This window comes from Macrobrachium nipponense, chromosome 1 (assembly GCF_015104395.2).
Source record: "Macrobrachium nipponense isolate FS-2020 chromosome 1, ASM1510439v2, whole genome shotgun sequence".
NCBI lineage: Eukaryota > Metazoa > Arthropoda > Malacostraca > Decapoda > Palaemonidae > Macrobrachium > Macrobrachium nipponense.
The window spans coordinates 182,194,711-182,217,782 of NC_087200.1; the positions used below are offsets into that span (position 1 = coordinate 182,194,711).

At 43.1% G+C, this 23,072-nt stretch overlaps 2 protein-coding genes across 4 annotated transcripts in view; both read left to right on the forward strand.

The window, feature by feature from the left end:
- LOC135220068 (uncharacterized) overlaps positions 1–14,314 on the forward strand; it is a 52,537-nt gene extending 38,223 nt beyond the window's left edge. Inside the window, exons 6-7 of the mRNA XM_064257393.1 lie at positions 13,898–14,009; positions 14,231–14,314. Coding sequence (XP_064113463.1) covers positions 13,898–14,009; positions 14,231–14,314 — 196 coding nt within the window. The remainder of the gene's footprint in view (positions 1–13,897; positions 14,010–14,230) is intronic.
- The window catches only part of LOC135219892 (uncharacterized), a 173,183-nt gene that overhangs the window by 144,394 nt on the left and 5,717 nt on the right, over positions 1–23,072 (forward strand). The window lies entirely within an intron of this gene.

Genomic DNA, 23,072 nt, shown 5'->3' on the forward strand with positions numbered 1-23,072 from the left:
TTTATTTTGTATTCATATAGTATGTCCTTGCTTACTATGTATGCAACTTACCAAGTAATTACATAGCTATAATTTCACTTATCTGTCGGCAGCTAGAATTTTGAAATTTGTGATAGTGCTACCATTTTGTTCTGGTGAAGCGACCACCTCACCCACTACTGGGATAGCGAGGAACCAACCCAGTAAATCAAATCAGTTGCGTTCTCCCAACTTATGACCATAACAGTGGTTACCAGCAGTGGAATTTTTTGAACCTGGTAGAATCTTCTAAGTCAATGTCTCTTGCATTTGGTGAAGTACTCTTACCTTTGGTAGCCGAGCCGTTTTGGGATTGATTAGCTATTATCAGGAATCCAGTACGTATTTCACTTTGACTTGGTTTTGTCTCAATTTAGGCTTAGACTTTATTTACATTAGTAGCCAGCGATGTCTGATACTATACACAAAGCATAAGGTATTGCAGCAAAGGCTGTAAAGCTAGGCTAATTAAAGCTTGGTTGTGACCCCCGCATTCTAATTTGTAACGGTTTTCAGAGTTGGGAGGATAAGGTGTGGAAGACTAAACTCTCATATGAATGAGCTTTAAGGAGATAAAAAGAGGAAAGCAGCTGTTATGGCTAGTTGTAGGTCACTTGTTCCCTTGTCTCAAGTTTTACAAAACTCCAAATCCTAACCTTAGCCTGGCTCCCTTGCACCCAAACCCGATCCCATTGCTTAGCCTCGAATTGTGAGTAGATCAGAAATTTTCTATGCTGTTGCAGACCATGGAACAATTGGGAGCTTCAGTCAAAGTTCTCATGGATAAGGTAGGCAAAATTGATGAAAGTGTTAGTGCAAGTACCAGTGCAGTGGAGGAGGTGGTTGCCTCGTCCCAGTGATTCTCCTAGGCAAAGGTCCCTGTCATCCTCCACTAAACCTGGGAGGGGCCCTACTGGTGGGAGCCCCAAGGGGGGGTCATGGGGTCTGCCCACAGGTAGTCACCCCCCCTTGGTTGATCCTGTTGTAGTATCCCAGGTCTCGACAGAGTGCCGCTGGGAATGGCATCTCTAAGGAAGTGTCTTGTCTCTTGTCTTTCCTTGAGTGTGTCTAGCGCAGAAGAATTGATAGGCCAGCACCAGTGGCGCTTTGCAGATGAATTTCGTCCATTGAAAAGACGAGTGAGGTACAGATTTGCTTTTCCTGTGCCTTCCAAGAAAGACCTTTGATCTTCCTACTAAGCAATGCCCGTCATGTAGTTTCGTGGGACGGTCCCGAAACGTTTTTCCCAGGAAGTTCATGTTGGGGAAGGACAGTCTATGCCCAGAAAATCTTCTTAGATCAATCTAGTTTTGTACCATTGAGTGTTCCTACACTGAGGACAGTATCTAGTGTTCATTGATTCCAGGTACTCCTGCTTCTTGCTCGTCATCTGTACTTAAGGTTTCTGAGTCCGTGAGGCTCAGAGTAATGTGTTTGTGTCTGCCCTAGAAGAAGCTCCTGTATCAGCGTCAGATTATCCAGTGCCTGCTGAACTTTCTTCTAGGCCTAAGAAGTGCCGTGCACCTGAGTGTCTGTCAGTGTCTGTGCATTCATTGGCTTCTAGTCTCCAAGAGACTGAGGCGCCCATCAGTGCATATGTTAGGGGGCTGGACTCACTTATAATTTAAGTGTCCGTACACAGTCCTCGGTTGGTAATTGAATGGTTTGCAAATGCAAACAGCAGTGTGTCTGGAGATGTTTTAAAAATCTCTCTCTCTCTCTGCAGGCAGGTTAGGGATACTCTTCAATTTCTTCTCTTCATCTTAGCACAATAGAAGGATGTCAGGAAAACACAGAAGTTAACCAAAAATAAGTATATTTTCTGAGTAGGTTACATCTTGAGATATACTTTTCAGAAGAGAGTGGTAATGCTTCCTAGAGAGTTGGAGGACGAAGAAGTGAAGTATTACAAAGTAATATACAGTGGAAATAGTTTTACAAACCTAAACAGACATACATGTGCAACGAACAAACACCTCGTTTTAGGTTAAGTTGATTCATATATTCAGTTAGTTCTCATGGGAGCAAAAGTAGGTTCCCAGAGCAAGAGGAGGGTTTCGTTCATGTGTTGGTTGGGCGTTTCTTTCCTGTTCGACCTGTGACCTGATTCGGAGTTATGCATTTATTCTAAGGAATATATTACATTTCTTTTTATCATGGAATTGATATTACATATCATTAACAGCACTGAAGCACTCCCTATCACAAGAGCTCCCGTTGGCGCCTGAGTTTTCATTGGCGCCACAGTTCCCATCGGTGCCTCAGCTCCCATTGGTACCTCAGCTATCATTCGTGCCTCAGCTCTCGTTGGTGCCTCAGCTCTCGTTCATGCCTCAGCTCTCGTTGGTGTAGCAACCCTCTTCAGTTACTCTTTTGTTTGCACCACAGTTGCCAGGACTTGCAGCTTCTGCAGTTCCTTCACAACCTTCAGGACTTAAAATTTTCTCTTCTGTTGATTCAATGATGGATATTCAGCAGAACTTGATAATATTTTGGGTTTGTTTAAAAAAACTCCAGTATCTGCTCAACTCCCAGTATCTGCTCAACTCCCTTCCAACTTGTCTTCTGTCTCTTCGGAGGAAGGAGAAGAGGAGGAAGTGGGTAAGGAGAGTCCTCCTACAAAACATGTTCTTCTTTGCTTTGATATTTGCTGGCAAAAATTCCCTAGTTTCTTTTTGGCAGCTGATCCTACTTCCCAGCTTCTATTTACCAGATGGATAACCAGGTAGAGGACAACTCTAAGCTTCCTAAGTTTGTATTTTCCGTGTCAGCTAAGAAGGCCTTGAAAGAAATGGACTTGTGGCTCTCAGAGAAGAGAGCAAGGAAAAGTCAACTTTGTTTCCCTCCTTCATACGCAACAGGGGAAGCTCTTTCCTTGGGAGTTTCTGCCTCCTCCCATGGGGACTTCTCCAGACTTATTGACTCTTCCAGGTGGTAAACCTTCAACTTAACCAAAATTAAGTTTTCGACTTCAGAACTGGATCATCTTATGAAAAACATTTTCCGTCTTTTTGAAGTTATGAGTTTTCTGGATTGGTCTGTTGGACCCTTAGCTTGCAAAATTAAGGAGTGTGCTGCCATGTTGGAGGAACTCAGTATCTGACTTACTTGGAGTTATATTTTTGCCTTGATAAAGGCATTACAGATGGTCTCTTGAATTAGGATCCCTATTCACCATAGGTGTCCTCAAGAAGAGGGAGCTTCATTGCTCCTTTACAACCAAAAAAGTGACCTGCTCTCAGAGATCCGCTCCTCTTTTCTTGCCGCATAATGATAAGCACATGTGTCCTCAGACCACAGTTCTGCAGATTTCTTCTGATATTCAGAAGAAATTCACTCAATCTTTTGCCACTGTCTGCAAAGTGCCCTAGTGAAATGACTGCCTCTCATGTTCATGCTACTACTACTACTTCTTCCACTCAGTATCAGCCCTTTCATGGCAGAGGTAAGCCAAGAAGTTTCCCCAGAGCTTGAGGGACTGTCTGCTTTACTCCCCAAGCAATCAAGAAGTCATCTACTTCAAAATCTTCCATCAAAATGTGAGTAGCAAGTCTTCCATACTCCAGTAGGAGCAAGGTTCCTTAATTTTTGGCAGAGTTGGGAAGTGAGAAGGGTTGTGAAGTTTCTCAAAGAATGGTACACCATTCCCTTCAGTCAAAACCCTCCCTTAGCCAGCTCTCCGGTAATTTTAACAGCTTACTCTGCCAACTCAGAGAAATTCTTTGCTCTCACCCAAGAAGTGACATCCCTGTTGGAAAAGAGGGCTATAGAAGTGGTAGAGGGTCCCCATTCCAGGGCTTTATACAACCGTCTTTGTGTGGTCCCAAGGCCTCGGGGGGCTGGAGTCCCAGTTTTGGATGTGAGCACAATGAACTTGCTCGTGTCGAAGACCAAGTTCAAAATGGAAACGAATCAGACAGTTATTGTTCTCAATTCATCAAGGAGCACTGGATGATGTCGATCAATATGGAGGACGCATACTTCCACATCCTTGTATTCACCAAGACTGGAGGTAATTCCTGAGATCCTTTTCCAGAACAGAATTTTACCAAGCTCTGTGCTTTGGCGTTTGCACAGCTCCCCAGGTGTTTACCCGTGTTCTGGCTCCAGTAACAAAAGTGGCTACACCTAGTAGGTGTTAAGATCTCTCTCTACCTCATGGACTGGCTTGTTTGCTTTCAGACAAAGTTGAAATGTATGGAAAGACATGCAGAAAACCATTGTGTTAGCCCAAAGAAAGGGGCCTTTAAATAAATTTAAGGAAGTCTTAATTAGTCCCTTGTCAAGAGATAGCATATTTGGGGATGAAAATCAACTCTAGCTTTTCAGGTGCCCTCCACCAAAAAGGATTGACGTCTGCCTCGTCAAGAGATAGCATATTTGGGGATGAAGATCAACTTTCTAGCTTTTCAAGCTTTTCCCTCCACCAAAAGCATCGACACCTGCCTCAGAAGATAGAGAAGTTTCTCTCTCTTCAGACTTGTTCGGCAAAAGATTGGATGAGCCTTCTCGGGACTCTCTCATCCCTTAGTATTTTATTCAGATGCCACAGACCTAGATTGGGGAGCTCTCCCAGGAAACAGGGAAGTCTCAGAAGTTTGGCACATAGATGTAAAGACATAGGTAGCCATCCACTGGGGTAGTAAAAACTTCTCAACAGAGATCAACAACAAAGTAATAACAGTCCACTCGGACAACACAACAGCTGGGGACACACACTTTCACTCTGTGCAAGGCAGCAAGAGCCCTGCTCTTATGGTAACATCAAAATCGTACATCGATTTTAAAGAGGTTTATTCAAGGCAAACTCAATGTGTTGGCGGACGAACTGAACAGACGAAAGTAAGTTCTCCCCACAGAGTGGATACTAGATCCCTCTAGTGTGTCTCAACTTAAGGAAATTGTGGGGCAAACTGATACAGGACCTTTCTGCCACAGCCAAGAGTCATTGCCTCCACCTTCACTGCTCACTAGCCCAGGATCCTCTCACATGTGGATTAGATGGGATGTTAATAAACTGGTCAGACAAGAACCTGTATGCCTTTTTTTCTGTTCAGGATGGTGAGAGAGGTCATCAACAAGTTCAGATCTCATCAAAACCTCATGATGACGATAATTGCTCCTTACTGGCCAGCTCAGTAATGGTTTCTGGATCCGTGGAATTACTCACGGACTTTCCAAGGCTGCCACCGACAAAAAACCAGTCTTTCCAGACAACCCCATTTCAGACAGTATCACCAAGGGACTATTCACTCGTGCTCTGAACCACATTCAGACTGTCAGGAGACTCCTACAAGCGACAGGCTTTTCAAGCCCAGCTGCAAAAGTTGTTGCACAATGCAGAAGACAATCATCCAGCAATGTATATCAAGCAAAGTGGGCAGCCTTTTGGTCCCGTCTATAGCAGAAAATCCCAGATTTCTTGTTATGTTTGAGATCCTCGAGCAGGGTGTCTACATCCACTATTAAAGGATAAAGAGCTATGCTTAGCTCTGTATTTAAGCATATGGGAAGTTTACTTTCTGCCAACAAAGTCTAGCTCTCTCCTCTCGCTTTCTCGTCTCCGGCTCTCTTCTCTCTCTCCTCTTTTTTCTCATCTCCTCTCGTTCTCTCTCTGTCCTCCATCCCAATTAAAAGATACAGAGCGCTGATTGCTTAGCTTCTGTATTTAAGCCGCTTGTGAGATTTGACTTTCTGCCAGCAAAGACCTTTCCATATGATGAATTTTTCTCTCTCTCTTTCACTCTCTACATCCACTATTAAAGGATAAGAAAGAGCTATGCTTAGCTCTGTATTTAAGCACATAGGAGTTGACTTTTCTGCCAACAAAGACTCTCTCTCTCTCTCTCCCTCCCTCTGCTCTCTCTCTCTCTATCTCTCTCTCTCTCTCTCTCTCTCTCTCTCTCTCGTCTATCTCTCTCTCGTCTCTCCTCTCTCTCTCTCTCTCTCTCTCAATGTAATGTAAGATGTATTTGAAATGATATTGCTGTAAAGATTTTTTGTAGATAAAGAATATTTTACAATAAGTGTATTTAAAATATATTCACAAATTATTTCATTTTATTTTCCAGTAATAGCAGACTGGAAAATAAAATGAAAATAAATAGCAAATATTTTTAAGTATTGTACAACATGCTTTATCATGAAAACTTTACAGTAACATAATTTCAAATACATCTTTCATTACCCATACACAGAGGCCCAACCTGGCGTGAGCTTAATAGGTACATAACTACATTATAAGTAGGCTGTAAATCATTTTTATATCATAAAAAATCAATATTAGTTTTATATACACAATATGAAAAAAATATATTTTTTAGTGAATAAAAAAGTGTTGTTATACCAAAAAAAAGCAAATTAGTGATAATTTTAAAATGATTAATACTACAGTACTATGAGAGAAAATGTCTTATGTATATACAAGGGTAACTGGTTATTAGTCATATGTTCTGTAGGACAGATATGTTTAATTTATATTAAACATTTTATAGATATTAATATTAATTTTCATATATTCACTTACCTGTCAGATATGTACTTTATCTATCGACTTCCGTCGTCCCCGACAGAAATTCAAATTTCGCGGCACTCGCTACAGGTAGGTTCAGGTGATCTATCTGCCCCGCTCTGGGTGGCAGGACTAGGAACCATTCCCGTTTTCTAATTAGATTTTCTCTGTCACCGGTGGTGTCAACATTGTTGTTACTACCTCCTGACTGGAATTCTTTTTTCAACGCTTTTGATCATCTTTCGACTGATTTTTGGTGACGTACTTGGATCGTTGTTTGGCATTCGCTATCGTCGAATTGTTTTTTGGACTTGGCTTTGGATTTTTCTTGAATATGTCTGACTCTAGTGTTAGTTTCAGAGTGTGTGTGAATGAGGGCTGTAAGGTGAGGATTTCGAAGGCTTCGGTAGATCCTCACTGCATGCCATGGATGTAGAGTAGTTGAGTGTTCGATTGAGAACACATGTAATGAGTGCGAAAGACTGATTGCTCAAGAATGGAAGAATTTAACTTCTTACTTGAAGAAGTTAGAGAAGATAGCGAGAGGTAAGGCGGTCTATAAAAGCCGTAGTAAATCTAGATCTCGTGAACTTCTATCTAGTTCTGTAGCTGCTGCTTCTTATAATTATTCTCATTCTTTATCAGCCCGATCACAGTTGCCAACCCCTCTGATTCTGCTTCGGAAATTGCAAAACTCAGAGCTTCCCTTCAAAAAATGCAGGAAAAAAATGGCAGCATTGGAAGGTAAGCAAGTGAATGTGATTTTTCGAGTGATATAAGTGTCCCCAGTGTGGTGGAAGGGGGTGTGCTGGTCGTCTCTGCGACGCTCCCAGGCCTAGACCGCTTCCAAGCTCCCTGGCCCAGAGGAGAAGGAAAGTCGAAAGCCTTACGGAGGTCGTGGAGAATCCCCACGATCAGGCATCCCTTCGGCAGAATCTGTTACTTCTCAGACTGCCAGGGACCGCTATAGGAAAAGCGTCCTACGAGAGTGCTTTTCGTCTTCAGGTTAGCGTCTTCTCCGAAAAGAGGATGGAAGGAGTCGAAGCTTTCTCGTCCGCTGAAGAGGAATTGGAAAGAGCCTGAATTCAACTCTAGCCCCGAGCGCTTCTCTGAAGAAGATTGCGCCTTCGGTAGTAAAGAAGGCTAGGAAGGAGTTAGATCCATGGACGGTAAGGGAGCCTCAAGCGCCTTCGAGATCTCCCTCTCCTGCTGCTTCGAACGAGGAGGAGTCCTCTACCAGGAAGATTTTGTTAAATATGCAGGAGCAACTAGCGTCTTTGGTAGGAGTACTTCCAAGGAGCCTACTAGTAGAAAGGACGATAGGCTTCCTGTAAAAAGATCTAGATACCGATCTCCTGTCAGGCGCAACGAGCCTTCCAGGGGAGTTGTCGCACAGGCGGCCATCTCTGGGGGGAGCGGAGCATTAGGCAGGCGAGAAGTTGAAAAGGAAGTAACTCCTGCCAAGCGCCTGGCGCCAGCAGAAGCCAGGCGCCAAGTAGGCTCCAGAGAACACCTGATAGTGAAGTTGACTTCGAAGTAATCACGGGAAGAGAGGAGTCTTTCAGAGGCGCAAAGAGCCTGATTATTCTTTAGATCGTTCGAGGCCTAGAACGCCAACCAAGCGCCAGATCCAACTAGAGGAGAGGAAGCGCCTGATAGGAGCGAAGCGCCTGCCAAGCGAAATGCGCTACCAGGCGCCAGGAGTATTCGGAGAGCGATGCGCCTGCCAGGCTCCAGGAGTATTCGGAGCACGATGCGCTTGCCAAGCGCCAGGAGTATTCGAGCGCGATGCGCCTGCCAGGCGCCAGGAGTATTCCGAGTACGATGCGCCTCCCAGGCGCCAGGAGTATTCTGAGCAGATACTCCTGCTAAGCGCCAGGCGCATTCTTTACAAGAAGAGCCTGACAACCGCCAGGAGTCCTCCAGGCGCCAAGCTCAAACTTTTCAAGACTCTCCTAAGGATAGGCGTAGAGAGAGAATAACTCTTAGTCCCTTCCTGTTAGAAGTGCTTCTTCTTCGGAGAGGAAGAAATCAAGGGAGGACAGACGAAAGAAGGGAGCTTTCTCCTTCCGAACCTCTTAACTTAGAGGACATTTCGGAAGACAAGATTACAAATAAAGAAGGGCTTTCGAATTATAAAGTTCTTTCTTCTCTCCTTTTAGAAGAGTATGGTGATTCGTTTGAACTTTCCAGCTGGCTCCTCCTTCTCCACGCTCTCTCTTTTCGAGCACGAAAGCGCACAAGTCTTCGTCCTTCCTGAAAATGAAACCGGCCATATCCATGAAGAGGGCCCTACAATCGCTTGACTCCTGGATCAAGACGAAAAAGGAGTTAGGAAGGACAGTATTTTGTATGCCTCCTGCCAAACTAACGGGTAGAAGAGGCATATGGTATGAGACGGGAGAGAATATGGGATTGTCTCTGCCCATTTCGGCCGAATCAGACTTCTCGAGTCTTGTAGACTCCTCGAGGAGACACGCCTTGAACTGAGATGGACCATCTCCTCAAGGGACTTTTCCACACCTTGGAAGTATTTAACTTCCTGGATTGGTCCCTTGGGGTTTTGGCTAAGAAGTCCCAGGAAACGGAACATCTAAACCCCGAAGCCTTGCATAGTATCTTGACATGCATTGATAAAGCTGTTCAAGATGGATCGGCGGAAGTCTGCTCCCTCTTTGGTGCGGGAATGCTAAAGAAGAGGGCGGTTTATAGTGCTTACCTCACTAAGGCCGTCTCTCCTTCGCAGAGGTTCGCTTTGTGTTCGCTCCTCTCTCAGAACATTTATTCCCTTCTCAGTTGGTGAGAGACATTGCACATTCACTAACTGAGAAGGCCACTCAAGATCTCCTTAGGCAGTCTTCAATGGAATAGACCTGTGGCTAGTGGAGGAAAAGAAAGGGGCTCGTCCAGCTCAGCAGCAGCCCTTTCTTTCGAGAGGCCCTCGGTCCAGATCGATCACCAGAAGGAAGACAACAAAAAAGGGGAGATCTTCCTTCAGACCCTTTAAGAAGGGAAAATGAAGAAACGATTCTCCTAACACCTGTAGGAGCCAGGTTGCAAGTCTTAGCGGGGAGCCTGGGCAAACATAGGAACCGACTCTTGGTCGATGTCGATCATCGAGAAGGTTTATTATATCCCATTCAAGGACAGCCCTCCCCTGACAACAACACCGAGGGAACTGTCCGCCAGATACAGGGACCCTGTACTGATGGATACTCTTCGTCAAATGGTAGAGCAGATGTGGGACAAAAGAGCAATCGAGCTGGTACTGGATCACAGCTCCCCGGGGTTTTACAATCGCTTGTTTCTAGTAGCGAAAGCTTCGGGTTGATGGAGACCTGTACTGGATGTAAGTGCGCCTGAACAGATTCGTAGAAAAACAAAATTTCAGCATGGAAACGTCTGCTTCAGTCCTTGCAGCACTCTGTCAAGGAGATTGGATGGCGTCCCTAGACCTTCAAGACGCTATATCCACATCCCGATTCATCATTCGTCGAGGAAGTACCTTCGTTTCATGTTGGAGGGGAGGATCTATCAGTTCAGGGCCCTGTGTTTCGGCCTGTCCACGGCTCCCCAAGTCTTCACAGACTTGATGAAAAATGTGTCAAGACACCTTCATTTGAAGGGGATAAACGTCTCCCTATACCTGGACGACTGGCTCATCAGGGCCAGGTCTCAAAGCAGTGTTTTGGAGGATCTTTCAACGACTTTGGAACTGACGAAGTCATTAGGATTGATCGTAAATCTCGAGAAATCTCAGATGGTCCCCCAGCCAGAACATGGTTTATCTGGGGATTCGGATGGATTCTCGGGGTTTTCGAGTATTCCTTCTCTATAGAGAATAAAGAAAGGTTGCACCACAGTATCCAGCTTCTTAGGGAAGGAGCGCAGTTCAGCGAGGGAATGGTTGAGCCTTCTGGGGACCCTTTCCTCGCTCGAACAGTTCTTTCCTCTAGGAAGACTGCATCTCCGTCCGCTTCAGTTCTTCCTGAGAAGGAGTTGGAATTGGAAGACAGGACAGCTCTCAGATACTTTTCCAATCTCAACAGAAGCAAAGAATCAATTAAGGTGGTGGTTAACCCCTTTAGAAGAGAACAAAGGAGTGTCCCTGGAAGTACGGAACCCAAGCCTGATATTGTTCTCAGACGCGTCGGAGACAGGTTGGGGTGCAACCTTAGGATCCAAAGAAGTGTCAGGCACCTGGTCGGAAGAGCAGGTGTCATGGCACATAAATTGCAAGGAGCTCTTAGCAATTCACCTAGCGCTAAAGAGCTTCGAACACATAGTCAGAGATGGAGTAGTGCAGATAAACTCCGACAATACCACCGCTCTGGCTTATGTGAATAAACAAGGAGGAACTCACTCTCTCGCTACGAACTGGCAAGAGATCTGCTGTTGATTGGCAAATCAAAAGAATGTAATTCTCCTAACAAGGTTTGTCCAAGGGGAGAGGAACGTTGTGAGCGGACAGGCTGAGCAGGAGGTTCTAGGTCCTTCCAACAGAATGGACCCTCCATTCAGAAGTGTGTCAGAAGCCTTTGGTCTCTTTGGGGGAAGCCTCAAATAGATTTGTTCACCAGGTTCCTCTCCAGAAGGATTGACACATTTTGCGCTCTAGTAGAAGATCCCGAGCTTATGCAATAGACGCCTTTCTCCCTGAAAACTGGTTCAGGGCTAACTGTACGCTTTTCCCCCATTCAAGATACGGGGGAAGTAGTCAGAAAAGTTTGGGGTCCTCGAAGGGGACAAGAATGACTCTGATAGCCCCATATTGGCCATCCCGAATTTGGTTCCCAGAGGTAATGGAGTGGACGGTGAACTTCGCCAGATCTCTTCCAAACAGGATAGATCTGCTCAAACAACCCCCACTTCGAGAGGTACCATCAAAACCTACCCACTCTTGCTCTGACTGCCTTTCGACTATCGAAAGACTTGTCAGAGCGAGAGGTTTTTCTCGCAAGGCGGCAAGCGCAATTGAATTGCCAGAGCCCGCAGATCATCTACTATGCGAGTGTACCAATCGAAGTGGGAGGTGTTCAGAAGTTGGTGTAGGTCGAAGAAGCTGTCCTCCTCCAATAAATCTCGTGACCGAAATTGCGGATTTCCTTCTTTTCCTGAATGAGAAAATCGCATCTCTCTGTACCGCACTATTAAGGGGTACAGGAGCATGACTTTCGGCTGTATTCAGAAAACAGAGGATTAGATTTGAAAAATGATAAGGATTTACACGATCTCATTCGTTCCTTCGAAACATCAAAAATCAATAGAACCCAGAGTTCCGAGCTGGAATCTGGATGTGGTCCTAAAATTTCTGTCTTCTGAAAGGTTCGAACCACCTCACACTGCTTCCTTTCGAGATATCACAAGGAAGTGTCTGTTTCTGCTGTCTCTCGCTACGGCAAAAAGAGTCAGCGAGTTGCACGCCCTTGAGTCACGAGTTGGTTTCAAGGGAGACTCTGCGATTTGTTCGTTCCAGACTCTCTTTCTTGCTAAGAATGAGAATCCCTCGAATCCCTGGCCAGGAGCTTCGAGGTAAAAGTCCTGACTAGTCTGGCGTAGCAGAGAGGCAGAGAGGTCCCTCTGCCCAGTCAGAGCACTTAAATTCTATCTGGACAGAAAGAAGCAGTTGGGGGGTTCGCAACACGGTCTATGGTGCTCGGTAAAGGACCCCACAGACCAATGTCTAAGAATGCCTTAGCCTTCTTTGTAAGAAGTGTGATTACCGAGGCGCATAAGAAACTGCCCAGATGACTCTTTTAAACTATTAAGAGTAAGAGCTCATGAAGTAAGGAAGTAAGGGCAATCGCGACGTCTATTGCGTTCCAAAGAAATGGTCTCTCAAGAATATTTTGGATGCAACTTATTGGAGATGCAACTCAGTGTTTGCATCTCAGTACTTAAAGGATGTATGCGTTACGTATGAGAAATGTTATTCTCTAGGTCCGTTTGTGTCAGCACAGACGGTTCTGGGTACTGGAGCGAGCACCGATCCTTAAATAAGTGTACGTAACCCTCTTGTCGGATGCGTTCTTGGTTTTCCTGTGCATGGAAGTGTCAGATGTCGCACAGGCGGCCTTCACTTCTCTTCACTAGGAGATCGAGTGGTAACTGACTTTTAGAGGGGTACAATTTTTTTTTTTTTTTACTTTCGTGTGTGTTTTATCGAGTTTTGGTTGTTTGACTAAGAGTTTGGGGATGGCTCTTGGCAATCTTAGAACTAACACGGGTGTTAGGATCGGGTGATCGGGATCGGTTTGTGTGTCTACTTAAAGAAGGCGTGTTTGTCATATAAGCGGATTAGCACCCATTGACAAATGCCAGTTAGGAGGCTCTGCCGAGTAAGTGGACAAGACCCCATCGACAGACCCCACAAGAACTCTGGCCGCAGATCACTATCCTCGCTAAGGCTCTTGAGGTGAAGCAGGACTCCTAGGCAGTAGCCACGAAGTCTTCCACCTAATAAGGTAGGAACCAAGGTCTATAAATACCTACAACATATGTTGTTTACCTGTCTATTCAGTAGTTAGCTGTCTCTTGCCCTCCACCAAACCGGTGTCATCAGCTAAGTATATATCTGACAGGTAAGTTGAATGTTATGAAAATGATATTGTTATGATACAATAAAGTTTCATACATACTTACCTGGCAGATATATACGATTGATGACCCACCCGCCTCCCCGCAGGAGGGACAGGTGGAGAGAAAATCTGATTAGAAAACAGAAATGGTTCCTAGTCCTGCCTGCCACCCAGAGCGGGGCGGTAGATCACCTGACCTACCTGTAGTGAGTGCCGCGAAATTTGAATTTCTGTCGGGGACGACGGAGTCGATAGCTAAGTATATATCTGCCAGGTAAGTATGTATGAAACTTTATTGTATCATAACAATATCATATTTTAAAATGAGTAAATCATTGTTATAGCATTTTAGAGGTCTTATATACCGGTACTTGAAGGGTAACAGTTGTTGAAGGGCACTAAACTAAGGTGTCTTAGAATGGTTGGGATGATGGGTTTGGGGTGTATTTTTATTTGATGACATTAATTATTTTAGTATGATAATTAAGTAGTATTTTTTGTGTTTAAACTCAAATTAAGCAGTGAAATGTTAAAATAAACAGTTAAAGCATTTTAGATTATGTGATACATGGGTTTATGGCAGTTATAAACCAGTTATAAGGATTTCTAGATGATTTTGATTTTTGCATATCTGCCGTTTTTTTGCATTTCTGCGGCAGGTACTGGAACCTAATACTGCATAAAAGTAGGGGAGCACTGTATTCAATTATATATGAACATATGGCTTCATTGTGAACTATTTTTTTGTGTTGTAAGGAAAGTTCAAATATAATCATTTTTGCTTCATTAGGTTCATAGGAGAGATTGCAAATGGCTTGGCATATCTGCACTCTCAAGACATTGTTCACTTGGATGTTAAGCCTGCTAACTACACTTCTGTCACAAACTGGTCATGTCAAGCGGTGACTTTGGATGTTGCACCAAGCTTATGCTGAAGAAATGAGGTTAGTTGTTGTTTTAAAAATCTTTGCTTACAGAATTATACGAGTGTATCTTACCTCTTGAAATAGATGTTGTTGACCTCTTTTTTTTTCCCACTATACATGTTTTAGAAAATTCTTACTAACCATTTCATGGCTTTTGTTGCATAGGTTTTCTTGAATAATATCTTTTTATATATCAGCTGGATCTTACTGATATTTTGGCACAGTATGTTTTAGACCCTCCGGTAATTTTGGGCAATATAATGAGTACCAGAACTTATTGATTAGGCCTTGATTTAGAAAGAGTTAGGAAAGAAACCCCACTCACTTCTTTCTATTTCTGTCTCAGACTTATGAATGGAAGAGTGTACTACAATATGGTTTTTTTACGTTTTTGCATATCCAGATTAGTTTATACATTAAAGTTTATCTGTATTTCATTGGTTTGAGAAATTATTATACCTCATGGCTCATTTACAGTACAGTATATACAAATGAGTGGATCAATATAATCAGATGGGCAATGTACAGGCAGTCCTTGGTTATTGCCAGTCTAGGTTAAATGGCGATTTGGTTTTATGGCACTTACTTAGTGCCATAAAATCGGCGATTTATGGCGCCATAAGGGAGGGGCCGAGTTTCGGTTATTGGCGCCACCAAGGGGTGCCGAATAATGGAGTTATGGCACCATACATAGGTACCTAACACAGGCGCATTAACCAAAACATGGCACCGTAAGCACCATAAATTGCTGAGTTTCGGTTAATGGCGGTTCTTGCTTATCAATACCCCTCTGAGAATGGAACCCCTGCTGATAACCGGGGACAGCCTACTGGTTTTCAGGTACGTATATTTATTTTGTCACTGGTATGCGCAAACATCTGAAGTCACCCATAGCTGCAAGTATACATCCATCCAACTGTATCAGCTATGCAAACACTGCTGCAGTATTGTCATCATGGATGATTAATTGCATTTGCATTACAGCTGTTCGCTGCATATAGTGGCAGAGAAAGTAGCCAATGGGCTAAGAATTTCTCTAAAAAGGTAGGGATAATCTCTTTTAAGGGTTCCATTTATAATCCAAGCACCAGAACATGAAATGATTGTAAAATTCTTTTATCAAATTGATAATTATATCATTCTGTGGAAGGATTTGTTGAGAATTCTTTCCGCTGACATTGCTACTTTTACAGTGGCTTCCTGAGCCATCGATCCTGGTAATAGACAATGCACCATACCATACTATGCTAACAGAATAATACAGTAGTACCTCAAAGATACGAAATTAATCCGTTCCGAGGCGCCTTTCGTATCATGAGGTTTTCGTATCTTGGACCACATTTTACATGTAAAATGGCTAATCCGTTTCAAGCCCCCAAAAACACCCCAGTAAATTTTATAATAAAGCTAATTGACCTATAAACAGTGAAATACTACAACAATTTGGACCATTCAATACTAATTAATAAAAAAAAATAAAAAAAAATGCAAAATAACCTGTAAATAAAGTGTATATTAGTGTATATGGTAACAAGAAATATACTGTACGTAAAATGTGGAAGCTTACCTTTCGAGTGAGGCTATCTCCGAAAGTGGCGTCAGAGGAGGATGAGGAGGACAAACGGCAGATAACGTACGTACGTACGTAGACTTAACTTTACGAAAACACATAAAAAATTTAAGGAAAACTATAAAACTATAATTTACGGAACACATTAACAAAACTGTAACACTTAACTTTACAAAAAAACTAAAAATTAAAATTATTTTTTTTTAAATTTTTTTTTAAATTTTTATTTTTTTTCTTTTTTTTATACAGAATTTCAACTTCATCACCACTTTCAACATTCTGTTTATCACTTGGTTCTTTCTTTTTGCTTTCAACTTTCTGTTTTGTATCACTTGGTTTCTTCCTTTTTGCTTACTCCTGCTAATGCTGAAGGCCTCTTTAAAAAAATAACGATCCAAGGAATATGCTTCTGCCTACTTTTCACAATGTTCCTGAAACGACTCAGGCAAACATCATCGAACTGCGCAACGTATAACCTGGTGTGAACCTTTTCGGGGTGTCTTTTTTCGATAAACGATTGCACTTATGATGCAGCTAGAACATCCTTAATTTCTGCCGTTGTCATAGGGTCCTCCTCCTCTTCCTCGCCGCTGCTAGAGAACTCTTGAACGACGTTATGTTGCATGGCTCCAACTTCTTCAGGTCATCCGTCGTTAAGCTCCTCTTGGTGCGAGAAGGTCGTTGATGTCGTCCTCGTCGATGACCAGCCCCATGGACTTGCCGAGTGCAACGATCTCGTCAAGATCTGGTTGGGAAACAGTTTCGGGATCGCCAACTGTTTCGGACTCTGCAGCACCAGCTTCGCCCACGTCGGATCCCTCGAAGTCTCTGGCAGATACTGCATCTTGGCCAGAGTTTCTTCCACAAGGAATTCAAGGTTCGCCTCGAAACCTCCTGCCAAGCTTGGTCGATGAGTCGGATGCAAATGACGATGTCGAAATGCTCCTTCCAAAATTGACGCATAGTGAGGTTTGTGGTATCGGTGATGTGGAAACGTCTCTTGAATAGATGTTTCGTGTACAGCTTCTTGAAGTTCGCTATCACTGCTGGTCCATGGGTTGGGAGGAGAGGGGTGGTGTTGGGCGGAAGAAAAAGAATCTTAACGAAGGAATACTCCCACTAGGATATCTTCCTCGAGGCCAGGAGGGTGGGGAGGGGCAAGTTCCAACACCAGCAGACATTTCAGAGGGAGGCGCTTCTCTTCCAAAAATTTCTTCACTGTCGGGATGAAACACAGATTTACCACTCGGTGAAGCAAAAGCCTCGTTACCCCAGGCTTTTGCATTAGCCCTCCACATCACTGGAAGCTTCTCCTTCAGCACTTTTGTGGGCCTTGAAGGCTTGAGGAGTCTCGGAATGATAGACAGTAGGGGCTTCACCTTGCAATCCCCACTGGCGTTTGGAACAAGTGCGAGCATAAGCTGTCTTTCATAGGCTTATGCCTGGGTAGCTTCTTCTCTTCCTCCGTGATGTATGTCCGACGAGGCATTTTTTCCAAAAAGGCCAGTCTCATCACAGTTGAAAACCTGCTGAAACTGTAGCCTTCCTTGGTCATCATCTCGTCGAAAATTTTTCTTAAATGCTTCGGCCGCTTTCGTGTACGGACTTTCTCGAACCAGCCATGCGAAGCCTTGAACTCTGGGGTTGGCGTTGAAGTCCCTTTCCCTCCGTCGTCTTCTGCCTGCGCAATCAAATCGCCGAAAATAGCGCTGACCTTGGGGGCGATTGCTGTCTCCGTTACCGTATCGCCAGCGATTTCTTTGTCTTTTATCCAGACGAGGAGCAGCCGTTCCATCTCGTCATGCACGTGGGTCCTCTTGCTGGACAAAATAGTGACGCCCTTGGAAGTGTAGCTGATTTGATGGCATCCTTCTGCTTAAGGATGGTGCCTATTGTCGACGGATTACAGCCGTATTCCCTTTGCGATCACACTCAATCGCATACCAGCTTCGTACTTCTTGATGATCTCCATCTTTTGTCTCCAAGAGAGGATGCGCTTCTTTCCATGAATTTCAACTTTGTTTGGGACCCATGACTACGTTATCTTGTACGTAATTTACGTATAAGTTACACAATAAAGTTTCCGCACAACACGATAATAGTACTGCAATGAAATCACTAACGAATTTACGTTACTAAACGAAATCGTTGGACCAAACGAATGCCGTGTGCGTACGATAAAGATGTAGGTACGAAGAGGCCGAGATAGGTACGCCACCACGTATGTATAAAGATGCATGATGGGAGGGATGCTGTCCAATAGGAGAGAAGGATCTCATGGTGGTGACTAGCATCAGGAACCAATGGGAGAGCAGGAGGATGGTGGCGAGTCTACTAGTACTAAGATGGCGGCGCGCGGCGCGAGTTTCAAAATTGTTATCCGTGCGAATCTAGGACTTTCAGAAACCTTTCGTATCTCGAGGTACTACTGTAGTCATTGCCCCAGATCTGCAATATCCATTATCTTGGTATTAAGATATGCATGATATATAAAAAACATACAAATGCTATATGACAGATAATGCATAGGATTAGTTTATTGTCAGTTATTCAAAACTCAAAAGCCATAAGCATATTTTAGTACTCTATTCCAATCATAAGTTTGAAAAACAGAGAAAGAAACAAGTGGACGGGGCTTCTTTCTTAACCCTTAGTTAAGTCAAGGACAGATTTTCATATGTATCTACAATGGATGTTGAGGAAATTGAAAAAGTTCAAGAGTAAAATTGCCTAATAACATCTGGCAATTCATTATATGCCAAAATTACCAGAGGGTCTAAAACATGCTGTTCCAAATATCAAGATTTCTTCTTCTTCTTCTTCTTCTTCTTCTTCAAGTGGACTTCCTGTTTTGTGGGCTTTTTCCAGGTGTTTCTAACACTATGAATGGATGACCTTCCTAACTCCAACCCTTCTTTTTCAGGGATTTGGGAAAATAAGTATAAATTACTCGTACTATATAAAAATTTAGTGTAGTATGAGAGATGGTCTAGACTGCATCACAAATATAAGCACCTAGCACATCCGTAAGCAGGGAGTAAATTAATTTAATTCAGCACTGTGCTTAATGTAGTAAGCCTGTGGAGAAAAATGGTGGTCATGGTTGAACAACACCAACCACAAATTAGAGTTCATTGGCCATAAACTTTTGTGCTACACTCAGAAAAAGTAATTTTTTGGATAACATAAGGCATTTTGTCTTGAAATAATACACATAACTGTGTTTGTTGATATATACTTTTAACATTTTTGGAAAAAATACCATTAGGATCATTTTTACACTTAGGTAATATAATGGTGAATATTATAACCTGTGTACCATGCTGTTGTAGATGAGTGTAAGCACAGTTTGTGTATATTTTGCCAGTAGGTCATTAGCATCCATAATTAGTAATAGTAGATCCAGCCATTATTTAACTTCTGGACTGTTTTTCCATTTATATTGTTGACTGACATTATATAAACATATAGCATTTTATTGACTTTTTCCTTTGCAATTCCTTTGTTTTAATGATACGGCGTCAATAACCTCGTCGTTGCGACGCCAGTAAGAATTAATAAATCAATCAATCAAGGAAGACTTTCATTTTGACAAATAAACTTTTGTTTTATATTGCTAAATAGAAGATGATTTATGTATGGAGCAGCAGTAATTGTTCAGGTCTTTAAATAAGTTTTTTTCATTTTTAGCATGTGTTGGGCACGATAAATTATCAAGCACCTGAGGTATTACGAGGTAAGGAGATTACTGACCGTTGTGATGTTTTTTCTCACTGGGCATTACAGCATGGCATCTTCTCACTCAAGTGATGCCATTCCAAGGAATTCATCCTCATGTTATAATTTACCAGGTCAGTGAATCCTGTTGTTTACCTTAAGTTTTAGATAAATAAAACAGTGACACCGAGTCATTGAGTTCATTATGCTCGGAACCATAGTTTTCATAGTTGTGATTCTATTTTCAGTTTTTTATGCACTCGCCTATTAATTTTGCCCTATATATGGCCTAGTGAAAAACCACTCAAGAACTACAGTACAGTGGTACCCCGAGATACGAAATTAATCCGTTCCGAGGCGGCCTTCGTATCATGAGCTTTTCGTATCTTGGCCGCATTTTACATGTAAAATGGCTAATCTGTTCCAAGCCTCCAAAAACACCCCAGTAAATTTCTATAATGAGCTAAATTTGACCTATAAACAATGAATACTACAGCAATTTGGAGCCATTCAATACGTAACTTAATACGACTACTAATATACCTGTAAATAAAGTGTATTAGTGTACATGGTACACAAGAAATACTGTACGTATGTAAGTAAAATGTGGAAGCTTACCTTTCGAGTGAGGCTTATCTCCAAAAGTGGCGACAGAGGGGAGGAGACAAACGGCATACGTATTACGTACATAAGACTTACTACGAACACAAAAAAATGTAAGGAAAAACATACGTAAACTTAACTTTACGAAACACATTAACAAAACTACGTAACACATTAACTTTTAACTAAAAACACTAAACTTAAAAAATTTTTTTGTCTTTTTTTTTTTTTTTTATACAAACTTTCAACTTCTTCACCACTTTTAACTTTCTGTTTTTTAGTATCACTTTGTTCTTTCCTTTTGGCTTACTCCTGCTAGTACTAAAGGCCTCTTTAAAAATAACTATCCAACGAACTGGCGCAAGCATACTACCTGTGTAAGCCTTTTTGGGGTGTGTCTTTTCTACAAATGATTGCACTTTATGAAAAGCAGCTAGAACATCCTTAATTTCTGCCGTTGTCATAGGGTGCTCCTCCTCCTCGCCGCTGCTAGAGAACTCCTCTTGAACGACGTTATGTTGCATGGCTTCCAACTCCTTCAGGTCATCCGTCGTAAGCTCCTCTTGGTGCTCCTCGAGAAGGTCGTTGATGTCGTCCTCGTCGACGACCAGCCCCATGGACTTGCCGAGTGCAACGATCTCGTCAAGATCTGGTTGCAAAAACAGTTTCAGGATCGTCAACTGTTTCTGAATCTGCAACACCAGCTTTGCCCACATTGAATTCCTCGAAGTCTCTGGCGGATACGGCATCAGGCCAGAGTTTCCTCCACGAGGAATTCAAGGTTCGTCTCGAAAACCACCTCCTGCCAAGCTAGTTCGATGAGTCGGATGCATATCACAACATCGAAAGTGCTCCTTCCAAAATTGACGCAAGGTGAGGTTTGTGGTAATCGTTGATGTCAAACATCTCTTGAAAGATGTTTCGTATACAGCTTCTTGAAGTTCGATATCACTTGCTGGTCCAAGGGCTGGAGGAGAGGGGTGGTGTTAGGCATAAGATAAAGAACCTTGATGAAGGAATACTCCACTAGGATATCTTCCTCGAGGCCAGGAGGGTGAGCAGGGGCATTGTCCAACACAGCAGGCAGCATTCAGAGGGAGGCGCTTCTCTTCCAAGAATTTCTTCACTGTTGGGCCGAAACACAGATTTACCCACTCCATGAACAAAAGCCTCGTTACCCAGGCTTTCGCATTAGCCCTCCACATCACTGGAAGCTTCTCCTTAAGTACTTTGTGGGCTTTGAAGGCTCAAGGAGTCTCGGAATGATAGACCAGTAGGGGCTTTCACTTGCAATCCCCACTAGGGTTCGAACAAAGTGCGAGCGTAAGCCTGTCTTTCATAGGCTTATGCCCGGGAGGGTAGCTTCTTCTCTTACTCCATGATGTACGTCTGACGAGGCATTTTTTTTCCAAAAAAGGCCAGTCTCATCACAGTTGAAGGCTTGCTGAGAACTGTAGCCTTCCTTGGTCATCATCTCGTCGAACGTCCTTTTAAAAGGCTTCAGCCGCTTTCGTGTCCGAGCTGTCCTGCCTCCCCATGCCACACCACCGAATGGATGCCAGTCCGTTTACAGAATTTCTCGAACCACCCATGCAAAGCCTTGAAGTCTGGGGTTGGGCGTTGATGTCCCTTCTCCTCCGTTGTCTCGGCCTGGGCAATCAAATCGCTGAAAATAGCGCTGGCCTTGTGGGAGATTGCTGTCTCCGTTATCGTATTGTCTTTTATCCAGACAAGAAGAAGCCTTTCCATCTCGTCGTGCACGTGGGTCTTCTTGCTGGACAAAATAGTGACGCTCTTGGAAGGTGTAGCTGATTTGATGGCATCCTTCTGCTTGAGGATGGTGCCTATTGTCGACAGATTTTCGGTCGTATTCCTTGGCGATCATACTCATCGCATACCAGCTTCATACTTCTTGATAATCTCCATCTTCGTTTCCAAAGAGAGCATCATCTTCTTTCCATGAATTTCAATCAAGTTTCTTGGGACCCATGACTACGTATATACTGTACGTAAGTTTATGTTTACGTAGTACGTATACATATGGAGTAAAGTTCTCACACAACACGATAAAGTATACTACAACGAAATCACTAACGAATTTTACGTTAATAAAACGAAATCGTTAGAACGAACGAATACTGCATGCGTACGATAACGATGCTGGTACCGAGTGGCCGAAGCATGCTGCTACATAGTAGATGCATGATGGGAGGGAGGGATGCTGACCAATAGGAGAGAAGGATTCTCATGGCAGTGACTAGCATCAGGAACCAATGGGAGAGCGGGAGGATGGTGGTGAGTCTACTCAGTTGGCGGCGCACAAGTTTCAAAATTGTTATCGGTGGTCCAGGCGAATCTCGGACTTTACAGCAACAACCTTTCGTATCTTGAGCAATTTTCGTATGTAGAGCCGTAAAATTTTTAAATTTTCGTATTACTTTCGTATCTCAAGTTTTTCGTAAGTGCTAGCCTTTCGTATCTCGAGGTACCACTGTATTGTGAAATTGTGATGAAAACTTAAAATCTGAAAATAGAGTGAACCCCATAATGAAATGTACTGTGATATTCAACCCTGCACCCTATAAAAGAAAAGAAAAAAAAAAAATGAACCAGAACGCAAGGTACGTAATAAGTCTGTAATATATGAATAAGCATGGGTGTGATAGGCAAGAGAAGTAGTGTATGATAGTACATCATGATTTAAGAGAGATGTGGTTTAGTATGGCACTTATGCAACCAATTGAAAGGGAACAGGTATCCGGGTCTAGTAAGATCAAAGAGTGAAGATGTTTTGGTGTACTTGAAAAATGTAAGACTACAGATGTGGTGACAGTTGTTTTACTCTGCCAAGACTGTGTGAGAAAGGGACAGTTGTACACTCTGGGAGGCTGTGTGTATGAGAATGGCTACAAATGTCATGTGAGGATTGTGAGATGGGAAATTATGTGCAGAAGGGGACAGAACGGTGATGGAAGTGTATATATAACGCCTAGGGTTTTGATTAATAATTATATTGCCATATGTTCTCTATGACCTATGGAATGTGAAGAACAGTGCAGGAGCGACGACCCGAGAGAAGCTGACAATGAGTTTTCTATGGGGGTTGGCGTGAGATAAAACTGCTTAGTTACAAGTCAATGTACGACAGT